The sequence below is a fragment of the Crocodylus siamensis genome, chromosome 10 (assembly GCF_052110815.1).
Source record: "Crocodylus siamensis isolate JL-2025a chromosome 10, ASM5211081v1, whole genome shotgun sequence".
In the NCBI taxonomy this organism is placed as follows: Eukaryota; Metazoa; Chordata; order Crocodylia; family Crocodylidae; genus Crocodylus; species Crocodylus siamensis.
In genome coordinates this window covers 17,242,393-17,270,078 of record NC_143404.1, presented here as the reverse complement: position 1 = coordinate 17,270,078, position 27,686 = coordinate 17,242,393, and the positions used below count along the sequence as shown (strand labels likewise).

The window sequence follows — 27,686 nt, the reverse complement described above, 5'->3', positions numbered from 1 at the left end:
GATAGTCTGGGGTTTTTCCTGTGGAAGGGGTTGGAGGTAAAAGGCTGGGTCTGAATAAATACTTACCTGCTGGGTTACAAAGCCTTCCTACTTCCTAGATTTTCTTATGTTCTTTCAAGCTATTTACAAACTTCATTCTGGAAGCAGTTTTCACAGGACAGTTTTACTGTGGCTGTAAAGTGAAGAAAACCTGGAATGATTTACTGTTGTCCTTTTTGTTGCTTTTGTCATAAACAGCATCATCCTGGAGCAGATTAAAGGTGGGGGGTGCCTAAGACATAGAGTAAAGACTTTAAAAACGAGTTATGGCTGTAACAGCACTTTGCTCAAGAACTGGAATTTGTTTAGATTCCACATACAGCATAGGGCTTAAAGGGCCAGAGCTAGAGCTAAGCTGGCCATAAAGCAGCCCAGCAGCATTTCAGTAGGATGATCACACTGCATAAAGTTTAGTGCATGCTTAAGTCTTTGCTGGATCAGAGCCTAGGTAAGCAAACACAAAGGCTGATATGTGTCCAAGTATGCTGAGATGGCATTTGTCTGGTAATCACAAAGGCTCAGCTAATCCCACGGACTGATAGGACAGAATTACTATTTATATTCAGTCATGAACGTGCATGTTGGTTTACAAGATGAATAAACACAGTTCCTCTGCCCCCAAAGAGCTTCCAGCTAAAAGCTGTATCAACCAGTCCAGGAGGTGTGACCTTGTGGAGTCTCGGGACAGAATGAAAAGAGGAGATAAGTCACATACTAAAGGGACCATGAGACAGAGGTAGCATAGCTCAGTGAGTCACCTGGGAGGCCAGTTCACTATTATAGCAAGTATTGAACATAGTATTCGTTTATATAAATGTTATTGTGATTAATTAATTGCACTTATTACAAAAGCCCAAAAGACTATTGTTTCGAAGCCTGAAATACTGGTAACCCATAACTATAAACACCAGGGCACTCACTGTGTGCCTTGGAAGTTGTATCCTTCCAAAAGGACCATTTCCTCTCTAAATTTCACACAGGACAGCAAATAAGAAACTTGGATTTTTTTTTGCTTCATTTTACATTGAAATTAACTATATCATGGTCACTGATTTTTTGGGTTCCTTATCCCTGTGTCAATCAGGGGTAACTCTGTTGAAGTCAACAGAGTTGTGAAACAAGGGAGAGAAGAGAATGAAAAAATACACTGTTTGCTCCGCTTTATAACAAATGCCTGTAACACTCCCAGGGAACCTTTCTTGGAGAGATCTGCAGTACCTTGTTTATGATTCAAACACTGGGATTCTGGTTTTATGATGGAACTGCTCTGAGGGCTTCTAATAATAAATGAACTGTGATGACTGTACTGATTGTACAGACTGTATGGTAGAGTTTTTTATTACTGCATAGTCCAACAGCTATTTGGATAGACACCCTCAGAGATTCAGTCATCAGGAGCTATTTTTCAGTGTCAAAATGGGGGGGGGGAGGGAGTTTTTCCCCTGGAAAACTAAAAATAGGAAACCCCCAGACTTTTGAGACAAGACTTTACCATGTTTTTAAAAATTCTGGTTTAGCCAGCTCCAAAGGTATCACTATAGCTGGGTGCTCTAACAGCCAGAGTAGTCCGTATTTGAATTGGAAACAGGTTTGCTCTGTGGTGGGATAATGGAGTTCATTCCTATGTTGGTATACTACTAGACTAGCCTTTTCTGAAACCCTTGAAATGTCAGAGGGCAGTAGTGGGCCTTTGGTAAACAAGGGGTTTACCACAGTCCCAGAATCCCTGCATAGGTGGCAGCTTGGAGTCAGAGGGGCCAGGATACCATTATGATGATCCGCACTCTCATTTATTGTAAGTTCTGTGGGACAATGATCAGCTTTTTGCATTTGGTACTTGTACAGAACCTAGCAAAAAATGGGGTCCTTGTCTATGCCTTGCACTACTGCAGGCATCATCAACTGATGGATTTGACCCCCCACATCGGGGAGTTTTCAATTTCTTTTCCTGCTTATGTTCACTCACTTTATTTCCTTGTTATCAACAATATCCCTTAAGAAGAAGACCTTGCTGACGGTCTCTCTCTTTTTTTCTGTTGAGTCATTCCAGCAAATCTCTGATTAAAAAACTGGAGAGCAGATGCACTGTGACATACTTCGCAAGGCTCTCCTTGGCTCCTCTATGACAATGCTTTATGCCCTTGCAAATTACTTGATCAAACAAGGACAGGTAGAATGATTAATATGGGCCTGCATACACAGAAGGCTGGCTGCTAGTGCGATCAGCAAGGAGTCTCAGGTAGTTTTCTTAATAATTGAGGACCGGGGATTTTTTGCGCCCCCCCAAGGACAATGATACAGAATTGTAATGGACTATTCCTTAGGCCACTACATACAGTGGGCCTGGCTAGGCTGATTGTCACTCTTCAACCAGATCCCTGGTTGTGGCTAGAACAGCTTGTTCTTCGCTATAGACAGGACCTTGGCTGAACTCAGAGAGGAGGCAATAATGTCAGAAAAAACGGTCAATGACAGACTGCAGGAGAAAATATAAATTATATCTAGATACAAATAAGGCTCTTAATATTTTATTTCATAGTCACAGAGCCCATCGTTGGGTCTAGTGTCAAAGCATATGGGAAAACCATCTTACATATATTTAAGAAATTTATCTATACCCAGGGTCTCCATTAAACAAGATAAATGAATTTGAAAGAAGTCAAAGAGATTGAATTGGAAATAAATCAGACTTTGCAGGGAGAACATGAACACTGTACCACTACTCCTGCATTGCTTTCTGCAATTAGATAGGGAAAATATATGCAGCTGGAAACTGCAGATCAGAAGGGATCTGGGTATTGTGCTTGCTTGGTTTAAAAATAGAACATGAATGCATTTTCTGAGCACTGGTTAGCAGGTGCTAATGGGCAATACGCTATAATTTATAGCACAGGCTTTAAAAAGGGCTAGGAGGAAAATAGGAGAATTGGAGCCAAATCCTGTGGCATCCTGTCCATTTTTGGTTCTCTTTGGGCCCAAACCTGAGGTCTGTATTTGTTTTGAACACACAACTTACACAAATACACACTGCCTCCATTAGAGTTTTTCCCACATGGCAAAAAAGTAGATGTGTTAGGTAGGGTGTTCAGAGGTGGCTCTATGATATACCACATGTTATGTAATACCATGAGCTTGGAGACTTTGGTGCTTCTTCAGGGGGGCTCTTTAGACATGGATGAATTCTTCCTCAGGTATTTTCCAGTGTACTGTATTGTGAACAACTGGCTCTCCAGCAACTTGGGGAACATGAAGCTCTGAGGTTTTTAGACCATTTTCAATATAATGTATTGTCTTCTAATAGTTATTTTAGGGATATCTGAGAAAATTCCATGGTTTAAAGGGCCAGATTCCTCAGAATACCAACATTTTGTTCCCTACATGGGTTTTTGGTATTTTGGTAGGTTGGTTTGGTATTTTTCTCAAAAGCTGCCAGTTTTCAAAATATGTCTAGGTCAGTGATTTTATTATTAGTGATTTTGTGGGCAGTTTTTTAATTGTGAAGATGACAGCTTCATAGTCTTGGATGGATAGTGTTAGCTATTTGTCTGTCTATCCATCCATCCATCTATCCATCCACATTCCCAAGAATGTCCTCAGACTGTGTTAAATTAATGGTTGTAATACTTCTGAGGTGGTTCAATAAAGGTGAATATAGAAAAGCTACATTTTTGAGATGAGAAAAATGGTCTTGTTTTGAGCAGAAACTTAAAATGTTGGCATTTTTTCAGGTGATTGTGAAAACAAGAACAGAATATCAGCCTGACCAGAAGAACAAAGGCAAACTCAGGGTGCCTAAAATTGCTGAGTTCACAGTCAGTTTCACTGATGGAGTAACAGAAAGACTAAAGGTAAGAAATAGTACAGAAAGTGCTTTCTACCTTCATTTGCAAGATTATCATATTTCACAATAACTTAACCAATGTGACCGTGAAAATATTAAAACTTAATTCTCTCTTTACCACTGGGGTTAATGGGAATTTTGCTGGCAGAAATCTGTTATTTTGGGTACAGCAATAGCTCTAGTTGGCCCTAAAATTCCATCCCTGAAATAATTTTTTTAATGTTTCCCATCTGAGTCCAGGACAAAAATTTCAAACTCCAAAAACGTTGAGCAACAATCAAGTAAAAAAAAACCAACCAGTTTGTCCATGAAAATGTTTTGTTTCAGAATCTTTTAAAGTGCCTCACTCCAATTTTGACCATTAAAAAAAATGTTTTGCTGTTAGTCATGTTAAATTTCTGAATGGTAAGTTGTTACAATGCAAAAGTACACAGAACTTTTTCAGTTTATATATGCTGAAATAATCTGACAGATGACATACATACACTTTTTTGAGCTGTCTTCCAAACAGGGCCTTTATCAAAACTTCCCTTCCTGGGGCAGTTTTGATTCAGTGAATTGGTATTTTCTGTCAAGAAACAGTTTCATTTAAATATTCCAAATCAGTTCTACTTGTAGCTATTAAACAGCCCAAACCTGTGAGACTGCAGCTGAGTAGGACAGGTTTTACTTCACGTCCTAACAAACCATACTACATAATGGACGGGTGTACACAAGATGTTTTGAGCACAGTAGGCTAATTCTATTGCACATCAGTACGGTGCCAAAGCCCATGCTAATGCGCTAATGTGCAGTTGATTTAGTCTACTGCATATTAATGTCACAAAAAGACCATTTGTTTGCACAAATGCTCAGTAGCGCTGATTACAGCGCATTGAGTTTAGTACCTGTCATTACAGGTGCATCAAATAATGAATGTTGAGACGCATCCAGTAACTGGTATTTTCTCACTGTCATTGAGCAGATCCCAAACTTTTTTTAAGCGCTGTAAAAGTGCTTTTCATGCTTTTATTATTAAATTTAGAATTCAGTATGATGACATCTGACTCCACTTCTAGAAAGGTCAATGAAAATTCCCCCTTTAAGTTTAAACAGAAAAGCAGGGTCAGGAAGAAGAGTTGTAAGAGGGAAGAAAAAAGTGCCTAACTCAACAGTTCTAGAACTGGGCTTATATTACTGTGAGTCTTTGTTCAATTCCTTGCTGTAGAAGTTTGGGATATTGTATCAGATATACTGTTAGCAGTCCAAGTGCATTTACTTCTCCAAGCACGCAGCAAAAACTGGTGAACACAAGCACTTCAGCAAAATCTGAAAGTACAGACAACACAGACGCATTTAGAAGTACAGTTTTGTTATGATTATTTTCCAGTAACTCAGGAGATGAGTATTACTTTGAATACAGAAGTCTGTCAAAACTGTAACTGATAAAAAACCAAAATTGAATATTAATTAGTTTCATCGATCTTTATAACAGCTGAGACTAGATTGGTTCAGCTTTCCAGAATGGTTGATTTCTTACTGGGATACAGGTTGTAGTCATATTCGTCTACAGGCAAAAGAAATCAGAACTCATGGTAGCGGTGAAATCTACTGGCAGTTTTGTTAAACATAATAGAATTGTTAATTTTTTCCCATTGATTCACCAAGTAGTGCAAATTTATGTATGGATAATGTTAGTGATTAGACATTTGTATCTGTGATTCATTTTCATGTGGTCTGTGAAAAAATGGAAGTGGTCTTATTTTTGTAGCCAGGTTGGTGTGCTTTGATCTCAGCTGGTTACCTGGGTCATATCATGCTGTTAACAGTCAGGGACTTGTTACATGTTAATTTTAGGAAGCTCCTAGAGCTCTTAACCCCCAGATTGTCCACACATTAACACATGAAACTAGTTTTAAGCACTCTTTAGGCAGATTTAAGTTACGTCACTCCATCTGAGGATTATCTCTGATCTGTGTTACTCAATTTTTGTTACCTAATATATAGCCACTCTAGGCTTCACATTAGTGTGAACACCCCGCTCGCCTGCCCCTTGCTGGCCTGGATTGGGCTCATTGCCTCTCCTTGATTGGCTTGCTGATCCCTACCCCCATCCCTCAGCAGCCCTGATTGGCCCACTGCCCCCCACCCTCCCAGATTGGGCCCATTGCTGCCCACCCCTGCACCGCAGATCCCTATTCACCTGCCCTTGTCCCCTTCCTTGCCTGCTTCCCCAGATAGCCTGTGACAAGTATGCTGGGGAGGGATAGAAAGAGGGCCAGGGGGGTTGGCCCCAGAGGTTGTGGAGGGGGGAGCAGAGGGAGCCCTGGGGAGTAGGGGGAATGGGGGAAGCCTAGAATGGGAGTGGGGCAGTGGTTTTCTTACCTTTCGTCCTCAAGGCCCTTACTGGCTTGAATGTATGATTGCGTCTAACATGGATCAACATCTGAGCAGCTTAAAGTGCAACATACAACAAGGCCCTTAAACTGACATCAAGACATTATGGCTGATAGAAAAGCAGTACCTGGAAAGCTGTCCTTTGGGGCACATGGCCATCCCAATGAGCAGAAACACGCATTCCCCGGGAACAAACAGTAGTGGAACATATTTGTGCAGTTGCTAGTTGTCCCTGGGTGCATGCTTTGGCTGGCCACAGGGCTGGCCCCAGCATCTGGCTTGGCCGCAACAGCCTTATTTGGGATCCTGGGGGCTTCTTGGGGCTCCAGCAGCAGTGATTCCAGATGTGCAGAGCCTGGTTGGCAGCTGAAGTGTGGCTCTGGCCAGCCAGGCTCTGGTTTCAGGTGGTGCATGAAATGCCCTGCTTTATTCTGGCATGGGATTTTTGACAGCAGGATTTCCCAGTGTCAAAAAAACCTGCCGTACTGCAAATTAGCAGAATGATGAATGCCTACATGTGTGATGTGTGCAGTTTGCGACACCAGAGATGGGTCTGCAGTGCCACAAACCACACATGCACGTGTGTTGGGATTCGCCTACATGGAGCTGCACTTGTATGAGTAGCAGCATGAATGCTAGTTTAGACATGGCTGAGATACTAGGTGATGGAAACCAGTACCAATAGTGTACAGAGGAGAAGCAGGAACCCTGAATCTGAGAAACACATGTACAGAGGAGTAAAACAGAGTTCTACTGGAAGATTTGCGTAGAAACAGTAGGACATACTGAGTACAATTATTCTGGTTATCCTAATTAACAGACATCACTGTCTATTTAGAACTTGGTCCTACAGCTCTTAGCCCAGAAGCAGTCAATGGAGATCAGGTTTGAATTTCATCTAAGGATCTGGTCCTATTATTGAAAAAGAAGCCAAAAACATTTGGAACGTTTGAAGCCAAGAACATTAGACATGTTGGAGCCCATTATTTATTTTAATACACAGTTAAAAGTGTAGTCCCACTGCTGCAGTCTCTACATTTTATTTAATCTATTCCTGCTAGGGGGTATCTTCCTTTTCCAATTACTCAAACCCCCCAACCTGCTCCTCTGTCTCAGATCCTCCTTTGGATACTTTTTTCTCTCTACCTTTCATAGTTTCCATGTGTCTCTTCCCCATCTTTTCTTGACCTCTCCCACTCCTAATGCAAATAGGATGGCAAACAAAAGAGACAAGGCAGAAGGCCCTGGGGAAACAGGAGGTGATTCTGAAATCCACTTCAGTGACATTTGTTTTGTTAACTGGCTTTTCCTTTGCTGTATGGGATGGAAGAGAAGGGTTTGCTGTGGAGTCACAGCTCCTCCTATGTAGTCTAGCAGCATGACAGTTTGATTTGTAAGCTATTTCCTTCCTCTAAATTCCATATGATTTTCATTCTGTACTTTTCAGTGTCACTTATTAATCACTCAGCCTCACGCCTGAAAGTGGATAAAACTATAAGCCTCTGTCTGCCTGCTTTTCATAAAGCTTCCATGTATTATATTAAGTTTGTGGTATTATTTCCTGACCAAAATGAGCTGAGATAATAGATTATAGTTTATTACCTTTTGTACTGGATTTTTTTTGTTACACTACGTTTTTATATAGATGCACATTTTAGGAAGTTATTAAAAAAATACTGCCCTCTGGTTATAGGCAGGTCTAGTATCTGGCACTGATGAAATCATTTTACATGTTTTTTGTAAGAGGAAATCACAGTAAGTGCTTAACTTTTCTTATCTCAGTTTTGGCCACATTTTTAGAAGCTTTAAAAAAGACAATATAAATGAGATCATATTTTCTATTGCTGACTGGTTGCTCTGTACAGCTCGTCAGTAAGCAATATGTCAGAAATATCACCCGCACCTTTTCGTTAATGGCCTGATTATAATTAGAGTATTCCTATATACGCGAGTCAGATCTTCAGCTATTCTAAATTGCCACAGATCTGATCAAATGAGTCATCCTATTGATTTCCCCAGGATGGATGGTGCGGGCAAGGTGAGCAGTATTTGGCTCAGCATCTGGTGTATCTGTGCTGGGGGAGAATTCACTGAGAAGAGTGGGCAAGGAAGTAAACTGGAAGATTTCTCTCCAAAGGCTCTTGCCATTGTACAGTTGGATTAGACTCTTTCAGTAAATCAAGTGTCTTAAAGCATAAGAAATGAGGTGCCTTGCTTCCTACTTTGCCCTCAAGGGGAGCATTATCATCAGTTCAGCTAGAAATAAATGTTGTGATAATAAGGCCAAGTGAGTCTCTATCATTAATAATCATGAGTGGAAAGAGCGGTTGGATTCCATAGTTGTGATTATGTTCCCCACTTTCTGATGATCCTTCTGGAGCTGCTTTTCCTTCTGCTTCTTAGTGTTCCTTATAGACTGTGTCAACTGGTAAAGTGCCTTTCCTTGTGCTGTGTTCCTCTCTGCCTTTGGTCTGGGAAAGGTCGCAGGGAAAGAAGAGATTTTCTCAAAGTTCTCATTTTCCCCCCTGAATGCTGTAGTTTCATCACAGAGAACTTGGCTTCTTCTGTGAAGGAAGTTTCAAGACGTTGCAAACATGGCTGCTAAATCTGCAGATGACCTTTATTTTGCTTTACTAGAAATCTTTTATTGAAGAGGTTAATAAATTATTAGATAGCTTTCTAACGTGAACATGCCAAAGCCAGAATGCAAGCTTATATATGTGTAGCTTTCATCTGTCTAGAGTAGTACAGATCTGATCTCTTTAATTATCATAAAGTCTGACAGCAGCCACTGTCCCTAGGCAACGGTCTTATTTTACTCTTCCTCCTCCTAGAATTTTAGATAGCTTCTGAAACTTGTCACATCACCTAATATATGAGATTATGTTTCTTTAGAGCTCAGTACACAGTGTCCTGGAAATTTGACCAATTAGTCTTTTTCTTTAGCTGCATGAGTCATCCTATATATACTTTATAAAAAATGTTTAAAAAACCATGTGCAGAAGGGTTACAAGAAAATGATGTTAAAATAACATTAAGGTTGAACCATCCATATACAAAAGTAATACTTCTTATTTTTTTTTCTCCCCACTGAGAAGAAATGACAAAATATATTCTAAGCCAACTGGTACTGGTTTATAAGCTATTTCACTTCCAGGCAGTTATACCTCCATAAAGCGTTCCTCTAGCAAGTTTTGGAACTGACTTAGGTTTTTCTTTGCTCCTTTGTATCATTGAGGGTACTCCCAGTCCAGCATGAGCCCCACCAGGCCCATCAAACCAGAATTGGATGAATGTTCAGTAAACGCCTTGAGATACACAGTCACACTTTTCTGTGTTTTCATGTCTGTGGTTCAGTATGGAAGACAGTAGACCTGATCTGTTAATTTAATGCACCAACACAGTAGTGTTTTGAGACCCCAGCACTTTGCCCACTGATCTAGTGTGACATCAGTAATCACGATGCTCCTAAATAAAACATTTAGTGTTGGCCCTCTGCGCTCAGCAGTTTAATACACCACTCGGAGTGATGGACCATAGATTCCCTCCTTTGCAAAAGCCCTACAGTTTTCACTTTTCATGGATTTTTCTCTCGAGAAAGCTAAATTAATTGGCCTCCAGAAACTGAAATAATTAAACCACAGTCTTGGCCCTAACAGGACAAATTGGAAGTGGGTGGATGCGGGAAGAAATTGAGATATTTCAGAAGATGTTTTCTTGTGAGTAGTTTATCTAGCTGGAAAATCAGTTCTGTGTATTGATCAGTGCCTCACTAAACAAGACTGGAAACTTCACCCTTTACTACAAGGTGGCGAGATCCATTTTCAGATTCACTGGCTGTGTAATCTGTTCCTTCAGAGAATGCAGCTACAATGTATTTCTTATCACTCTAGATCAAAAAGGTCAAAAAACTGCTGAGATGTGTGGATTTCTAATATGCAGGGAGAGAAATGATTCAACTTACTTTCTGAGGTTCTCAGAAGCTGTGGAACCCATCTAAGCATGCCTGTCAACTGCATACACCTGTCTAAGCAATGAGTTTTCTCTGCCCCTGAGTTGAAGAGGCAGGATGAAACCACCAGGCTGATTTTAGAGGCAGATTTATGCACTAGAAGGATAAATTGCAATAACAGAAGACAAAATCTGTTTGCTTCCAATCAAGCTCTACAAGGCAGGCAGAGAGAGATTAGTCCCTTACCTTATAAAGTGTGCATCTGTTTAATGCTATTGGTTCAGACTTAAGATAGGCTATATGGACTGCTGAAAGTGCAGTGTCAAATTGCTGTTGGGGTAAATGGTGGTAGCCGAACTGATTTTGAAGGCGCTTCATCCTGGTCCACCGAGAGAACCAGGCTCCTTTCTGCAAGAGAGGTTACTCAGATAGGGTCCACAGGACAAGCATGCATCTGACAGAATTGCTGGCCCTTGACCCTGTTGAAATGAATGAGGAATTTTACTTTAGTAGAGGCACGTTTTGGCCCAGAATCTGTATCTATTTGTTTCTGTGTGTGAAAGCTGCTGAGATGTGACCAAGAGTCTCTCATGATGAGCAGCAGAAAATTGGCTGTGTGGGGATTTTTGGCTTCCAGGGGCTCTTTGTCCAAATTAGCCTGCCCTGCTTTTTTGTTTTCAGAAATGCCATATGTCTCCGCAGGATGGACAGGTAGATGGACACATCTTTCTCCCCCTGTCCCAACCATTTCTAAAGGGCATGTCACCTTCTGGGCTGCCAAGCAAGGTATTCTGCAATTCTCCCCTGTGGAGTCGCAGCCTTTCTCTTTCGGTGCTACTCCTGTGCCTTCCTTGCCATGTGCTAGTCTACCAAATTCTCCAGTAAGACTCTGCCCAGAGCTGCTTCTCACATGCTTTTTCATAAGATTGCACTGCACTTGGCACACCAGTAAGGGCTAAATCGCTCATATTTACCCCTAATGTTCTGATCTGTATCTCTCCACCCTGTAGGACATCACTTTGCTACATTTCCCTGTAGGACGCTGCTCTGTGCTGATATTCCTAACCAGCAGAGAGATGAATCATTTACAGGAAAATGGTCCGATGTGTGTCCTTGTGCCAATTCACCATGTATATATAAAAATAAAATAAAAGGCCCCTTTAATTGCTGAGTTGCCACAGGGTAGCGATAACTCACAGGGAAAAGGCTCAGGTCTGTGAGCTATGCAATTTTCCCTACTGCTTTTTAATAATAATAATAGCAATGATAATAAAATAACAATGTTACCATAGCAACTGCCACATCACATATCAGTTATCTCTCAGATGCAGGGAGGCGGCTGAAAGATCCCATTACACTCACTAATGCGAGCAGTGCTTCAGGGAGGGAACATGCTCTAATAAACAGAGATTTTTCTCACTTTACTGAGAATTGTTAATGTGGTTGGGTTATTATTTCTGGGCTGAAAACTATGCAGCCAGTTAATGTTTTTTTTGTTCCAGGAAAGCAAGGGGCAAGCAGAGACAAATTGGCAATTTAGGGGCAAAGGGTGCTTTCAGATACTACCAGACCTAGTTCCCTGCCTCTGTAAAAAGTTCATTTTCAGTGGGCTCTGCCTCCCTTTTACTCTACATGATGTATTGTTTTCTTAGTGGCACTGGAGAGTTGTCTGTTTTTACTTCTGGCATCCAAATCTTCTCCAGGGTCTGACCAGGTGGTCTTCTTCCATGGACATTAGGATGAGCAAGAGGATGGGCAAAAGGAACTCACTTTCACTCCAAGACGATGGGTCACAACACCTCCTTGCTTCCATTCCTTAAACACTTAGTGACCTGCAAGCCTTGCATCTGGTCCACTGAAACCTGATGCATGCTAAGACTTTGTGTCATTCTTAACAGCTCTTAATTAACCCGATCAAGGCACATACGAAAGGAAATTAGAAATATTGCCTGAACTCAGCAGTTATTCTTCTCTTCCCCCCCTGGCTGAAAGCAGGAAACAATAAGATATGTTGCGTATGTTCCAGTCATCCTGATGTTGTGCTCAAAGACTGACTCATGGAGCCATTTGTGATCTGCAGTGATAATTCTGAGCTTTGAAGATGAGCTGTAGTTATGTCTGTTGTTTCAGTCATTGAAGAAATATAGTGCTAATTTTACCACGTGTTAGCCTTACCTGGTACCATTACCACTGGCAATCTTACATTGCTCAGCATGTGGAAAAGTTCAGGTTCTATGCAAGCAGTTCCAGCTAACGTGTGCTTCCCCATTACAATGGAGGCCTAATGAAAGCCAAGCCAGGAGCGTTATAAAGGTTCTATGACAAAAACATGTTATCAGAATTGACAAGAACCCTACATAGAATAGACTTGGGACCACCTCATACATAGGAGCCATGTAAGTCCAGATTCTTGTATCAGAAGTAGAAACTCAACCAAGGACACATTTCTAGTTTCATATCTGTGTGATGCACATACATTCTCTTGCACAAAAGACTGAACTCCTCCAGCATATTTCTTATCCACTGCAAACAACATTGAACTAATCAGCAGCCTTAGGTCAAGGTCTTTTTATTTAATTGATTTGTTTGTGACAGAGAATGTAATTTCTGCCCAGAAAACACACGCAAATTCAGTGCTATTGCAATTGCTGGACTATCTAGATGTATAAGAACTCTCTGCAGGCTGGAGACACCTGATCAATCTGTACTGAGTGATGTTTTCCTGGAGAAACAAAGGAGTTATGTCATGGAAATTTCAATTGACCCTTTGCTGTAGTGTCACAGATGCAATACAAATCCTGAATAGTTTTTCATTAAGAGAAGGGAGGTGTTTGGACTGAATGAGAAACCATGCCGCACACAAATTGCAGAACCTAATTGCCATTTCAGTTTATTCTGAGTAATTTCTTTCGACAGTCTCTTTGGCTTTAACAGTCAAGTGCAATGCTTCTTTCTGATGTCCCCCCTACCTTGCTCCCCGCCTTCGGTTGTGACCTTTATTTGTTGGATAATTTTCTTGTCAGTGTTTAGGGTGGAATAAAGGATGATTGAAACTGGTTTGGCTACTGTAGCAGAAAAGAACTAACAAGATGCAAGGGGCAGAGGTTTCTGCTGAACTAAAGCCAAATCAGATTTTATTGACTCTAGTGAAATTTGTTTCAACTATTGCAACCAAACCACAGAATACTCAAAATCAGACAGGTGAAATCCATCCCTCTACTTGTCCTCTAACATTTCCTGATTTATTTTTAAAGTAGCACAGCTTGCTGACGGAACAGGAAACAGAACTAAACTCCCGCTTAATACTTGCAGACATAATAGATATGTTGGGCCATATTCTCAGCCAGAGAAAAGCAGCATAACTCCTTTGAAAGCATCAGTCTACACCATCTTAAGTCCTAGGTCAGAAAGATGGTTCCTATTTGGTTTGGGGTTTTAAAGGAGACTAACATCTGTATGTTAATACGGTCACAACTTACTGCCTTTCTCATTTAAAAGAAAAGGACTTTTAATTCTTGTGCTGCCTGTGGGACATCTCTGGCCCAAGCCAATTTCTAGAAAATGGAGGAATACTGCCACACTGTTCTTGTGCACGATACCCACATAATAAGCAAAGATTTGTAAGTGAAGTGGGTGTACTGGACCATGAACGTTGCTGCTTTATTAGTTTTATTTCCTGACCCGTGATGACACAGCGAGATGTAGAAATGCATTTGAGTACCTCAGCCTTTTCAAAGGAAAATGTTTCCAATTGATTTTTTTAAACCACCAGGGTCCCCTGAACAAAGGTGTTTTAAAATATGCATGTGTGGCCTTTGATTTCATTTCAAGTGCAAAGTCCGCTGGCTTGGGGTGGAGAAAGTTATCTCATGCATTTAAATGTAGACGGCTTGATTGTTCTGAGGATATTTACATCTAGTCCTCTGTTGCAATGGATGAAGTGCTAAATGTCAGTACTGCATGTAAAATTAAAATGTAAAGAAGTGACTGGAGAACAAATAAACAAGAAAAAGCCTGAAGGAGTGTCGCTTAGCCTAGTTCAGCCCAGTGGAGCAGTACTGGAGCTGCAAGCTATGCACTGTTCACAAATCGCTTCAACAGGTAAGTTATAAGAGGCTGCAATCTGGCAACCCAAATACACGTTTCAAGGAGCTGTGATTCAGTGAGATTTTGCAAACTTTAGCTTGAATGTGTGCTGGTGCAAAGCAGAATTGCTTCAGGGAATGCTCAAGGAAGCATTGTAGGTCTTACGTTACTCCTATGCTTGGGAATTTTTCTCAGCTGGCTATATCCTTAGTGTAAACCTGCTTTGGTGGGGGCTTTAGTGTGACCTGATCAAGTCTGAAAAAACTCAGCTCAGTGTGAGACAGAGGAAGGAGACATTAGGGAAAAACCCAAGCCTTTTGTTATATCCAGTGAATTTGCTTTTAATCCAGTGATTGCTTTTTGACTTCCCCTGTTAGTTTTGCTGGTTAGTTATCACCAGTCTCAGTTAATGGGCACCTTGGAAAATAATTCAGGACCTGATTTTCAGAGACAGGTAGACTCCCCACATCACACTGCAGCCAAGGGGAGTTGGGGGTGCTCATGTCTACTAAGAGGGTAGACCTGGCTTAGGGTTACCATATCTTCGGTTCCAAAAAAGAAGACACCTGTCGTGCAGGGGTGGGGAGGAGGGGGAATATGACTGTGGTGGGGGGCAGTGATATGGCGGTGCCCTGTCCCTGCCTCTTCTGTTGCCTCTCACTCTCAAGCCACAGCCCCCTCCACCAGCCCTGCTGCTGTCCCTCACTCCTGGCCCACAGACCCCAGCCATGCCAGTGCCCCTCACTCCCAAACTGCAGTACCCTGCCCCCCTGGGCCATGCTGGTTCTGCCCAGCAGCCCCCTGCCTGTGCCCCAGCCCTGTTGGTGCCCCTCACTCCTGACCCACAGACCTCTGCCCATCCCTGCAGCCCTGTTGGTGTCCCTCACTCCTCCCCTTGCTTCCCATAGTGGAGCAAAGCAAAAACCCAGACATTTGCTCAGTTCTGAAAAACCCACCCAGACAGGGATAGGAGGACTCAAAAAGAGGACATGTCCAGAAAAACCTAGATGTATGGTAACCCTATACTGGCTGCCAATATGAAGTAAGAGGTTGTTTTATGGGGAGGACATTTTTATGGGGAGGACATTCAGTGAGGTGCTCCTAAAGACAGCTCTGCGGCTCAAGCATCAGCCAAGTGATGCCTACTTGTGCATATCTGTTTTAGGCATGTATATGGTACCCACCACCATTGTGCCTGAGCACGGAACATCTCTGTGAAGTAGGGAGGTACTATTATGCCATTTCACAAATGGGGAGCTGAAGCACAGGATCCTCCAAAGGACACAGCCATTGCTCTGCAATGCACCGACTTACCCTTGGGGGCACTGATGCTGAGCAAAAATCCTCTGCCCTACATTAGATGCCCAGGCAATGCAACAGGAGAGACAGCATCCTCAGGAAGTGTAGCGGTCAGGCAAAAAGAAGACGCTGTAAACCAGTGATGCGCACACTCTGCTGAGAGGGAAGAGTCCTGGCCCCTGCCCTGCCTCCTGTGTTTGCCTGTTTATTATCCAGTGACTGTTCAATGCAATTCATAACAGTTCTCAACACAGGGTCTAGAGTTGAGGACTCTCCTCCAAAGGGAGCACCCACCTAACTGGGCTGCAGAGTCAGACTTCATCTTACATGCTCTTCTTTTGCTCCACAACTCTTCCACTGCTTTGCACATAGTAGTCCAGCTTCAACAGATGGTGCAGAGAGTGGGGGCCTTAGCCCATTGATAGTGGCTATGCCGCTCCCTGTAAAGTGAGAGCTATGTGTTCAAACAGCTTCAGGGTGAAGTCAAGCCAGAAACCTGCCCTCCCATTTCCTGGGCATGTGCTCTAACAACTTGGCATTGGGCAAAAGGCACAATTCTTATCTTCCTGCCCTAGTTGCCTAAGGCTAGGCAGGGACATCAGAATCCCAGTTTCAGAGAGGTACATACTTTTAGCCCTGACTACATAGCTAAATCAGGGGAGGAGAGGGTAGGAGAGAAAGAGTTTTACATGTACCAGTGGGCTGTTTTAGGTGTCGCTCTACTTGGTGGACTGAGCATTGGGAAGGGGTTCGCAGATCTCTCTTTTAGAATCCCCTTAACAATAGCTTTAGACGCCTGGTGCTGCAGTCTTTATTCATGCCAGCAGACCCATGTGGATCAGGTCCTGAGCAAGTGAGTATATTTGAATAGAAGCATGAATGATGCTTCCTCTTGGAAGGAGTGTTAACTAGCAAAATAGAAGAGAGCCATTTCGCTTTAGCCTGAAAGTTAGGGCATTTTTCCAGAGACCAAAATATTAGCTTCCATCCAAGGAATTCTGCCAGCCTGCGAGGGGAAACCCACCATTTCCTGTGTTTTTCTCCTTAAAAAGAGAAAATTTGGGTTTTACTGCATTTTTCCATGATGAGTAGAAAACCCGGGTCACTGATGATGATACCACTTACCCAGTGGAATAGGAATGGAGCAGAACATAAGTGACTGGAGAATGAGCTTCTGCACATGCTCAGGAGAAGCAGCAAGTTTTGCAGGGGGACTAAGGTTTGCACAAATAGTTCAATTGGTATAAATGTTATCTGTTAGCAGAATTTGTATAATGGCAAACCCTACGTCCAGTAAAAGGGACAGGATGTCATGGATGAGGCACTGAGGAACACAATGAGATGTTACAAGATGTCACTGCTGAGAGGTTGGCAACAGGATAATGTGCCCTTCTACAGTAATCCCATTAATTGAAAAACCTATTCAAATTAATGATTTGAAAAAAAGTCACTTTCAGTTTTGCTCTGCGTGGTTTTCTAAGGTCCATTCATGAAAATGGTATGCCAAGTATAATTGGGAAGTTGGATTAGCAAATAAAGATTGGAATTACAACTGGCATTCCAGAGCCCTTGGATGTGTTACAAAGCAATAACTGCACAAAAATGTGGGTGACAAGCATCAAATACTATAACTCAGGTTTAACTATAAAGGAAGAAGATTACATTAAGAACCCCTAAAAAAAAAATCTGAGTTTGGTTGCACCTTTGTGCCCCACCTGATGACATCACCCTGTCTCCTGCAGCCATTATCACATGTCTTAGGCTAAGGACAGACATTCAAAAAGCTGGAGCCTGAATTGATTCAATCTTTGCAGGTTAGTCTAACCTGCATAGATTGAACCAATTTGCAAGTGGATGGACATCCACTTTTGACTCCAGAAATGCAGGCACATGCCTGCAGTGGCTCAGGACAGAAGCCAGGGGGTGCTAGAGTGAGCCATCATCTGGAGGGAAACTAAGCAGAGGGAAGGGGTGTGGCCAGGCCCAGGCAGGCCTGAGTGTGATTGGGGAGGGGTTTAAACCCCCATGCTGGGCTGCAGGGACCCCAGCCCAGGTCTGCCTGGAGGGAGAGGGGGAAGTAGCCCCTGTCAGGGGTCCCCAACCCCCCCACCCCTGTTCACTCACTGGCTGGTGGCAGGAGTAGGGATGGGGCTAAGTCCTGGTAGACTGAGTGGAAATGGGGTTTAATCACCCCATTGCAGGGGTATGGGTGGTGCGGGCACTGACAGGCTCTGCTCGTGCACCCAGGACTGTGCACCTGGGGCTGCTGGGCCAGATGTCAATAATTTGATGGGATGGAGGGGTTTAATTTCCCCATTGCAGGGAGCAATGGGGGCACTGACAAGTGCCCTGGGTAGAGTCACACCAAGGAACAGCCAGCTGGCCTCAGGGAGGATACGAAGAGGGGGATGTGACCTGGCTGTGGGAAGGGGGGGATGTGACCTGGCATTAGGGACGGGGTGGAGCCTGACTCACCAATGCCTAAGGCTATGGTAGCATGGCCTGGGCTGGGGTCAGCATGGCTGTCCACTCCCTGCCTCTCCTGGCAGCAGCAGTGGAGTAAACTATTGTGGTGGGCAGAGGTGAGGAACCTGTCACCTGCTGCCTGCTCAGGGTGGGTGCTCTGGGTGGGCTTCTGCAAACCAGTCACTGCCTACACCCCTGGGATGCAGGGTCAGGCTGGACTGGCCTTCAGTGATCCATTGCCTCCCCCTGCCACTACCCACACCCATGATCCACAGCAGACTGCCCCAAGCACCCAGCGCCACTGCGAGCAGGCAACAGGTGACAGGTGCCTCACCCACCTCTGCTTCTGGCTTTGGACCCCAGCCAGGCTGTGCTCAGCACAGGGGGTGGGAAGCCCACAGCAGGAGATGTTTTCCTGCCACTCGCTCTTCAGCTGGCCTGCTAGCTGAGCAGGGGACATGGCCAGGTGATTGGCCTGGCTCCCGGCTCAGGCTGAGGAATAACCGACCCCCCCCGCCCCTCCCATAGTAGGCTTCCCTGCAGCCAGATGCCAGGCTGATTATCTGGCCATGCTTCATGCTTGGCTGGAAGGCCAACAGAGGAGAGAGTCAAGGGAGAAATGACCCCTGCTGTGGGCTTCTCACCCACTGTGCTGGGCCTAGCCTAGCTGGGATCCAGAGCTGGGCAGGGGTGCTGTTTTCCCCCCACTCCCACCTCAGCTGGCCTGCTAGCCAGGGAGGGGGCATGGCTAGGTGATCAACGTGGCTCCCAGCTCAGGTGGGGACTGTGGGCTTCCCTACAGCCGGGAGCCAGGTGGATCACCCCGTGGTATGTTCTCCTTGGCTAGCATGCTAGCTGAGAAGGGAGTGGGGAAGAAAAACAGCAGCCTCTTCCCTCTCCCTCTCCTACCCCTATTGCAGACTTCTGCTGTGTCCCAGGAGCGGTGGAGCAAGTATGGCCCCTGGCGCTGTCACTTTGCTGAAGCTGGCCTGGGCGGGTAAGAGCATCAGGTCTGCCTGGCACTTTCTGGGCAGAACTGCAACCTGGCGCCTCATCCCTGCCACTGCTGGGGAGCTGAGCCTGCCCCAAGCTCCTTGTAGGTGTTGGGCAAGTCTTCCCCCCCTGTATAGCTGGAGCCAGTCCCTTCTGCCCATCAGCCCTGCCTGGCACAGCCTCTGTAGCTCCTGTCCACCAGGCTGTAACAGGGCTGCAGCCTGGTTGACCCTGGAAGAGGGAGGGGACTCACACCCTGGGCTGCAGCTTCCTCACCCCAAACTGTCCTGCAACGCGGGGCTCCCTGCTGCGTGTGGTCCACAGCCCAGCAGGTCCTGTGGGGCAGCTGGGTGGAGGTGGGGGGTAATGCCTACCTTGTGCCCAGCAGAGGGGGGAAGCTGGCACTAGGGGCTTTACTTCCCACCCCAGCTTGGAGCTGGGTCGATTCCTTGGCAGAGGAGGGGGTGAGACAGGGGAACCTGCTCCGCTCCTGGCTGCTGGGAAAGGAAAAGTCCTTGCTGGCAGCTGTGGGCTGGGCCAGGCCTGCTCCAATGGAGCAGAGAGCACAGCCCAGGGCTGAAAAGCATGCAGGGATGTTGGGGGACTCTGATTTAACTTAAACCAGGAAAAGGTCTGGGACAGAAATTTCATAAACCAGTTTGACCCAAATCAGTTAAGGCTACATTCAACCAGGTTTATCTTAAACCATTTTTGGCCGTTTTGAAACTGGTTTATGTGCACTGAACTTACGTTCTGTTACAGGTTTAAACCAGTTCCTGACCACTTAAATCTGTTTATGTGTCACTTCTGTCCCTAGCCTTAGAGAAACGGGCTTAGACAAAAATGACACTTAGCATAGGATGTGTTACAACATGCTGCAGTAACATGGAAGGGCAAGGTTGAGAGCTGAACATCTTATTCAGCTGTTGAAACAGTCAAGTTATCAGCTTATCATATATGAAGGGAAAACTTTAAAAGATGTCTTATCCAAGCTGCTCTGGGTCTAGAAGAGTCATCTGGAAGCTTGAAGTGGTCAGATTGTTTTGCCATGTTACCAGTACATTTTGATGATGATCATGTGAGCGAATCTGTCAGACCTGTCAGTCTAATTAGATGTGAATCATGATGTCAGAAACAATCTGAGGCTCATGGGGACGTTCAAAGTTCGGATCTCAGTTTTTCATCTTAGACTACTCTTGCTCATTAAATCATGGTGGAGAAGCTGCATTTTACCATGGGAAATTGTGGAGTTCTTGTGCATCTCTCATTCACATAAGCAGCTCGGTGGACTTCAGCAGGACGACTCACATTAGAAATAAGTGCTTGCCACACCTTGGTGATGTTGCAGGATTAATAGAAGGGCAATAAAGAACTCATTTTTGTGGGAAGGCAACAATTTCGTGTGTTCACTGAATTGCATTAAGTAACAAGGGAGGAATATACTAAGCTACTAAATGTCAAAAAGAAAGAGCAAAACCTTATAATTAATCAAAGTGGAAATTCATTAACATTCAACATTTCAAATACCGACCTGGAAAATGCCATTTCCGAAATTCCATAAGGAATCAGGGCTTGAAAAGTGAGCAATGTATTTTCCAGTCAAGGCTTTTGACTTGGCACAGAAATATGTCATGTGGACCACAGCTGGCACCATGCACATCTAAAGTGATCTAAGATTATTAGTGCCTAAACAGCTACTAGAAATTATATTACATGATGGAGACTGGCTAATATAATTAAGCCAGCTAGTTATTGTGCACGTAATTTAATTATTTGACAAATTGCTTGGAAACATGGTGTTCCTATTCCACACTTGCACTGTGCTCCTAGTATTCTCCTAGCATTAGAAGGCACAGCACTGGGGAATTATTAGTAGTAAACTGTTTTCTCAATAGATAGTGCTTCTTGAATTGCAAAATTAATAGAGAGCTGGCAACAGTAGAGGTTGTGGAGCCCCGAGTGGTGGGAGTAGGTAAGGATGAGAGTCAGAATAGATTAGACTGAGCTTGAAAACTGGTTCAGAGATGACTGATCTTGTTTCAAGTAGCTCTACTTTGTGACTTTATAGGAGACTGTTGGGGGAGAGTCTTCTCCTCTCTTCTTGGCGCTTCCCAATAAGACCCATGGAACCTGGTTTCTGAGTAGCACCTGCCGAGGGGTTTCCATAAGATCCTATGGGATGGGAGAGAATGATGAGACAGAAGCGACACTGTCATTCCTCCCCCTGGCATAGCCATGGATAGATCCTCCTCATTTGGATCCTTTCAGTTTAGAGAAGCCAAGAGGAGAATTTGGGCCAACATTTTAGAAAGTCATGAATACAAAACCAAGCCATAAACTGTTTGCCATAGGGGTCAAGAAGAATATGTTCTAGTACTGACTGGTTGGTTCAATACATTATATGGGTATTTTTCTCTGTTCTGAAGCTACTAGTGTTGGCTGCTTCTAGCTAAAGTACCTGGAAACCAGATAAAACATGCCAAATCTCTAAACAACATCCAAGCAAATAAAAAGATTCAGTGGTACTTTTAATTTTATTAGCCCCATCCGTCCTTCCTTTTTACCCTTCCTTATTTCCCTGTGACATAAATTAGAACATTGTCACTGCATATGTTAAACTTTAAGAAAACTTATTGTAAAGGCATCACATAAAGTAGGAATAAAACATAGCTTTAAAAAATAAATCCTGTTTGAGGAAGCCAGAACAACTTTCCTTGCAGAGCAGAGCATAATGTGTGGTTAGTAGAATCATAGAATAGAGATTCAGTAACCTCTCGGGGTAGCCTGTTCCAGTACTATACTACCTTCCTAGTGAGAGAATTTTTCCTAATATCTAACCTAAGCCTCCCTTGCTGCAACTTGGGACCATTGCTCCTTGTTCTGTCATCTGCCACCATTGAGAAAAATTTAACTCCATCCCCTTCAGGTAGCTGAAGGCTGCTATTAAATCTCCTCAGTCTTCTCTTCTCCCGACTAAATAAATCAAGTTCCCTCCGCCTCTTTTCATAAGTCATGTACCTTAGCCCCTGAAACATTTTTGTTCCCTCCACTGGACTCTCTCCCATTTATCTACATCCTTTTTTGGGGGGGAGGGGCAAAACTGGACACACTACTCCAGATGTGGCCTCATCAGTGCCAAGTAGAGGGGAAGAATCACTTCCTTGGATCTGCTGGCAATGCTTCTACTATGCTGTTAGCTTTATTTGCAGCAAGGGCACACTGTTGGCTTATATTGAGCTTCTTGTCCATTGCAACCCCCAAGTCTATTTTTGCAGAGCTGCTACTTAGACAGTCCCAAGCCATACCAGTGCATGGGATTGTTCCAGCCTAAGTACAGGACTTTGCAGTTTTCCTTATTGAAACTCATGAGATTTCTTTTGTTCCAGTTGCCCATTTTGTCTAGGTCTCCCTGAATCCTATTCTTACTCTCCTTACCTTTTGAGCCTAAGAATTCATTCAGCTTTTTATCTACCTTACCATCCATTCATCCAATCTGTACTTCCTCAGCTTGCTTGCAAGAATGTTGTGGGAGACAGTATCAAAAGCCTTGCTAAAGTCAAGGTATATCATGTGCACTGCTTTCTCCTCATCCATAGAGTCAGTGTCCTCATCATAGAAGACAATTGGGTTGATCAGCGGGGTTCCTGGTTTTCTCTGATTAAAAAAAGTCCAAAATTCTCTGACTTAAAATCCCCCTAAAAATCCACATTTTTACGTGATTAAAACAAAATATTATATCAATCCAAAAACTGTATAGTGGCATTTTGTTTTAATCACAGAAAAATGTAGATTTTGGGGATTTTTTAAAATCAGAGAATTGGGGATTTTTTTTTAACAGAGAAAACCAGGACCACAGTTGATCAGGCATGACTTGTCATTGATGAATCCATGATGACTGTTTTTAATCATCTTCTCCAAGTGCTTAGAAATGGATTTCTTGAGGATCTGCTCCATGATTTTCCCAGGACCTGAGGTGAAGCTGACTGGTATGGATACCCCTTCTTCCCTTTCTTGAAGTGGAGCATCCTTTTTCAGTTGTCTGGGACCTCTCCTGATCACCATGAGTTTTCAAAGATAATGGCCAGTAGCTCTGCAATCACATCGGCCAACTCCCTCACCACCCTGAGGTGCATCGTGTCCGGTCCCATGGATTTGTACATGTCCAGCTTTTCTAAATAGTAATAGATGATTTCTATGTGACTTGACTCAGTGTTGCCTGAGTCAAGTGTCTTATCAGCTTGTAAAGTTATGGAAAAGGAAAATAAGTGCTCTATTATTTTAGTGACAACTGTAAATCCATTTCATGAAATCATCTTGAGTTCATAGAGAGATGCCTTCACAGCCCAAGTCTTCCTACTGATTATCAGAAGCTTTGGGGACTGACCCTGTGACAAATTGATTAATGATTTTTGTGTGTGTGCAATGAACTGCATTATCAATTGACTTTATAGGTTTCCAAATGGAATGGTATTAATCGATCCAAGTCCCTCAAATGGAAAGAGACTTGTCTTTCATTGGCATTATGCCCTTCTATGAAAATTATCTTGACAGAAATCCTGTAGAAACACTGAAGTGCGAAGGTTCCCCTATATAGACTCTTTCTTCTTGTACAAAACACAGTAGCTCTTCATGGATGAGATTGTAAGTGAAATGTCACATAATTGTCCAGTCAATGACAACTACTTGTTGCATCTTGTGATTAAGTTTTAATAGCAGAGCACAGGAATTGCTCTGATGAGCTAGGCAGAAAGTAGGGTAGATCTGCACCTTATAGACTAACTAAATCAAAGATGTATATCATAAGCTTTCATAAGCAGAGGACTTGCTTTATCAGACACTGTAAAGGGACTGCAGGAAGCAGAGCAGTGATTAGACTAAAAAGGGTAGGGAAGCGGGGAGGAAAAAGGAGGTGCCACTGCTGAGAGGGGCAAGGTAGGTAGGAAATAGAAAAAAAAAACCAGTTAACCCACTGAGGGGCATATGGCTTATAAAAGCTATCCAGGTAACAGAATAAGAATCCTGTATTCTTGGCCGAGACTATACTTAATACAATCCAGTCTGTGGATGATTTCTTGTTTTGCAATTTCCCATTCAAGTTTGTTTTTAAAGTTTTGTTGTCTAAGAACAGCCACTCTGAGGTCAGTGATGGGGGACAGAGAGGGATATAAATCTAATGAATAAATAGCCAGGAAGTGTTCTGCCATACGTTTGTCTGTTTTTCTGGTGTTGATGGCATATCAGTGTTAATTCATTCTTACACGTAAGGGTTACCTTGCTTGTCCAATGTAGGCAGCAAAGGGTCACTGTAAGCAAGTGATGATGTCTCTGGCATTGGTAGAGATGCAGGTAAATGAGCCTTGGATGTTATCCATGTTATTTGGTTTAGTGATGATGTCGTCTGTGTTGAGGGGGTGATGATGTGAGTGGACAGCTAGCATCTGGGTCTGAAACAATGGGTAGTGCCTTGGTAAGAATAGGAGTTAGGTAGTCTGTTGCTGGAGAGATGCTGTTTGAGGTTGTGCAGCGGCCAGTAAGCCAGGACAGATTTGTCCTTTATGATTATCTTGAGATGGTTGACATTTTTTTGGATGGGGTGAAGGCTGGGTGAAGGCCATTAATAATATGTCGGAGGTGTTCAAGCTGGGATCTATAGGTGACAACCAAAGAGATTCTGTTATCTTTGTCTTGGGGTTGGAATTGTAGCAGGTTGTCTGAGTCTGACTGCTGATTTGAGCGGCTGCAGTTTTAGGACTCTATTGTAACTGTAGGACTCCCTGGCTGTATCTACATGAGATGCTAAAAGCACAGTAGTTTCATTTTGCTGTGCATTAGTGCATCATGGCGATAGCCATGCTAATGTGCTAACGTGCAGTAGAATTAGTCTACTGTGCATTAGTGTCACCTAGAAGACATGCTCAGGTGCTACTGCACAGTACTGCCGATTACAGCACAGTAAATTAGTGCCAGCTATTACAGGTACTAAACTTAATGTGCTGTAATTACAGTACATTAACACACATGTAGACGTGCCCCCAATCTAGATCCATGCTTTCTGTGTAGCTGTTCTGCTTTCTTCAGTCCCTTCAAAGGATCTGATGATGTAAGTCATCAGATGCTTAGGAAAATGTATGCTATACATCTTTGATTTAGTTAGTCTATAAAGGTGCAAATCTACCCTGCCTTCTGCCTGACTCCAGACTAACAGCTAACTCCCTCTTTCTGCAGATCTAGCCAATGGCCTAACTGGTTTAGAATTCTTTTTATTTTGAATGCCAAATTCTTCAAAGGAAGATGCACACATAGATAAAACACATAAAGGCACTTGTGCCCTATGCTACAAAGTTATTTAGGTGTTTAACTGATTGCCATTGACTTCAGCAGGAGTTAGGAACCTAAATAGGGGATAGGTGCCTAAATACCTTTGTGGAGTGGGCCTTAAAGACTGGCTTATGTTCTAATACTTTTTTATCGTGTATATTTTTTAGTCCTAATTTATGTCATCATGAATATTATCAACATCAATTTTAAATTGTTTTGGGACTCATACTGAACTCTTACAAGCAATGATATCTATTGGTGTGAGTTCTTTATCTTAATTACATAGTGATCAAAAAAGAATATCCTTGGGCACGTCTACACGAGATGCTGACCGCGCAGTAGCTCATTACCACTGCATCATCAGTGTTACCTAAAAGCCGTTCTGCAACACTACTGCATACTAACTGCAGTATTTCTTTACTAGTACTTTAGTAAACACGTAATAAATGACTGCTCAGTAATGACTGTGCAGTCAGCATCTTGTGGAGAACCTTTAGTTCTTCATATGTCTTATTTCCTTTAGACCTCCACTTATACCATGAGAAGGGTTAAAATGTACACTTGATTCACCTTCTCTGTACCATTTGTTATTTTATGTACCGATATTTTTAGACCAGCATGAATACTATAACAGAATATAAATTCACTGAAAGCCAAGCTTATATGTGGAAGCACAAGCCTTGATAAAAGCACCATAATTATAAGTTACATTAATTCAGCGGGGAGTGCAGATAACTTGTGACTTACGTGAAAAGCCACAACTGCAGCTCATCTATACAGCTTATATGTTGAATGCTATGAGCGAACTGTCTGCATTCAATTCATAGAGCAGAAACAACGTTTGAAAAATAATTGGCAGATCCATTCAAACAGTGCATAAATTTGAGGCAAATTTTTGCCATTTGCTGATAGAAAAAATAACTCCTAAGTTGTCTGAAACATTCTTCTTTCTAAATATCTGCTTCGGTGTACACTTTAGGAACCTTCTCGGCATCACTAGATCTGTTCATGTGATTAAGGCACGAAGGATTTGTCTGCTGGTATTTTTTAGCGATCTCACATTTCTTAAATCTCTAAGACTCCCATCTTGCAATGAACTCTGGGTACGTGCCCAACTGAAATCCATTGATAATCCATGGAGTTCAACACCAGACCAAGTGCCAGGGTGTGAGAGAGCATTGCAGAATCAGACCCTTTCCAAGAAGTCAGGGAACCACCAAATTCCTGGGAAAAGAAAAGCAATGGCTAAGTGGCCTGATTTTCAGAGTACCATCAGCTCTCACTGACTTCAGCTGGAAATACGGGAGCTCAGCACTTCAGGAAAAAACAGCAGACCAGAAAGATGGAAAAAACTGCTGAGGGAAAAGTGAGAAATAAAAATGTAGAAACCTTGAAATATAAGTGGTTATTAAAAGAACACCCTGCTGTCTGAACCCAGCATTGTTCTGGGTTTTGCTTTTTTAAAAGCCTTTTCACTGTGGCTGAAGAGAGTCAAAGGGAATTTTTGATGAAAAAATGGGCAGCCATGGAAATCAGACTTGGTGAGATGGATGCTCAGACTTAGGTTATGATGACTTATGAGAGCCAGGTTACCAGACAAATAGGTAGTCATCTCATTATAGTGAACCCCTTTTAATGTTTGGAAAAGCAGGGTGCTTTCATTTTTATACATGATATAGACAAAAGGAAGCATTTCTTTGTCTCTGGGAAGGGAAGACAGGAGGAGAATTTGCACCCTGATCTGAAGCATGCCGAAGGTGATACAATTCCTTTCATTGGGTTCAGTGGCTTTGGATCAGGTCCTTGATTCCCAGTGGTAGTCATTGTACATTGAAATAAGGGTGATTTTTTTTGTTCTCGTGTCTCTGTTTCAGCAGAGTGGTCTCCTACTAGGAGACCTCCTTTTAGCCAGTCTTTGGGGATATCCCAGCTGGGGAAGAGGTCAAAAACATGCCCCTTTCCCCAATCTAGTAGTCACACATGACAGACTCATGCCTGCAGTGCTCACAGGTTTCTCTGTCTCACTAAATTTTATTTCCCCTATGTGAGTGTTTATATTGCTTTGAGACTGCCAAGGTTCATGTTATTCATAAAAAAAAAGTGGAGGTTTATTAGGTATTGCAGCTCTGTGATTCTTTGATATTTGAATGTTAATGAAGCTTTGTGTTTTCAGGAAGAGCTAGAAAGCTGGATCTCGGCTCTAGCCTGGTAAAATTATCCCTCAGTGGATTTCTCTTCCCCATTTCCCCTGGGTTTTAACATCTTCTGTGACATTTCATCCCAGAGCAATTTTACATGATGTAGCATCGTGTATAA

The 27,686-nt window shown here is 43.1% G+C and overlaps 1 protein-coding gene across 1 annotated transcript in view; it reads left to right on the top strand.

The window, feature by feature from the left end:
* The window catches only part of NSG2 (neuronal vesicle trafficking associated 2), a 50,443-nt gene that overhangs the window by 12,620 nt on the left and 10,137 nt on the right, over window positions 1–27,686 (top strand). The window contains exon 3 of the mRNA XM_090020620.1: window positions 3,768–3,887. Coding sequence (XP_089876746.1) covers window positions 3,768–3,887 — 120 coding nt within the window. The remainder of the gene's footprint in view (window positions 1–3,767; window positions 3,888–27,686) is intronic.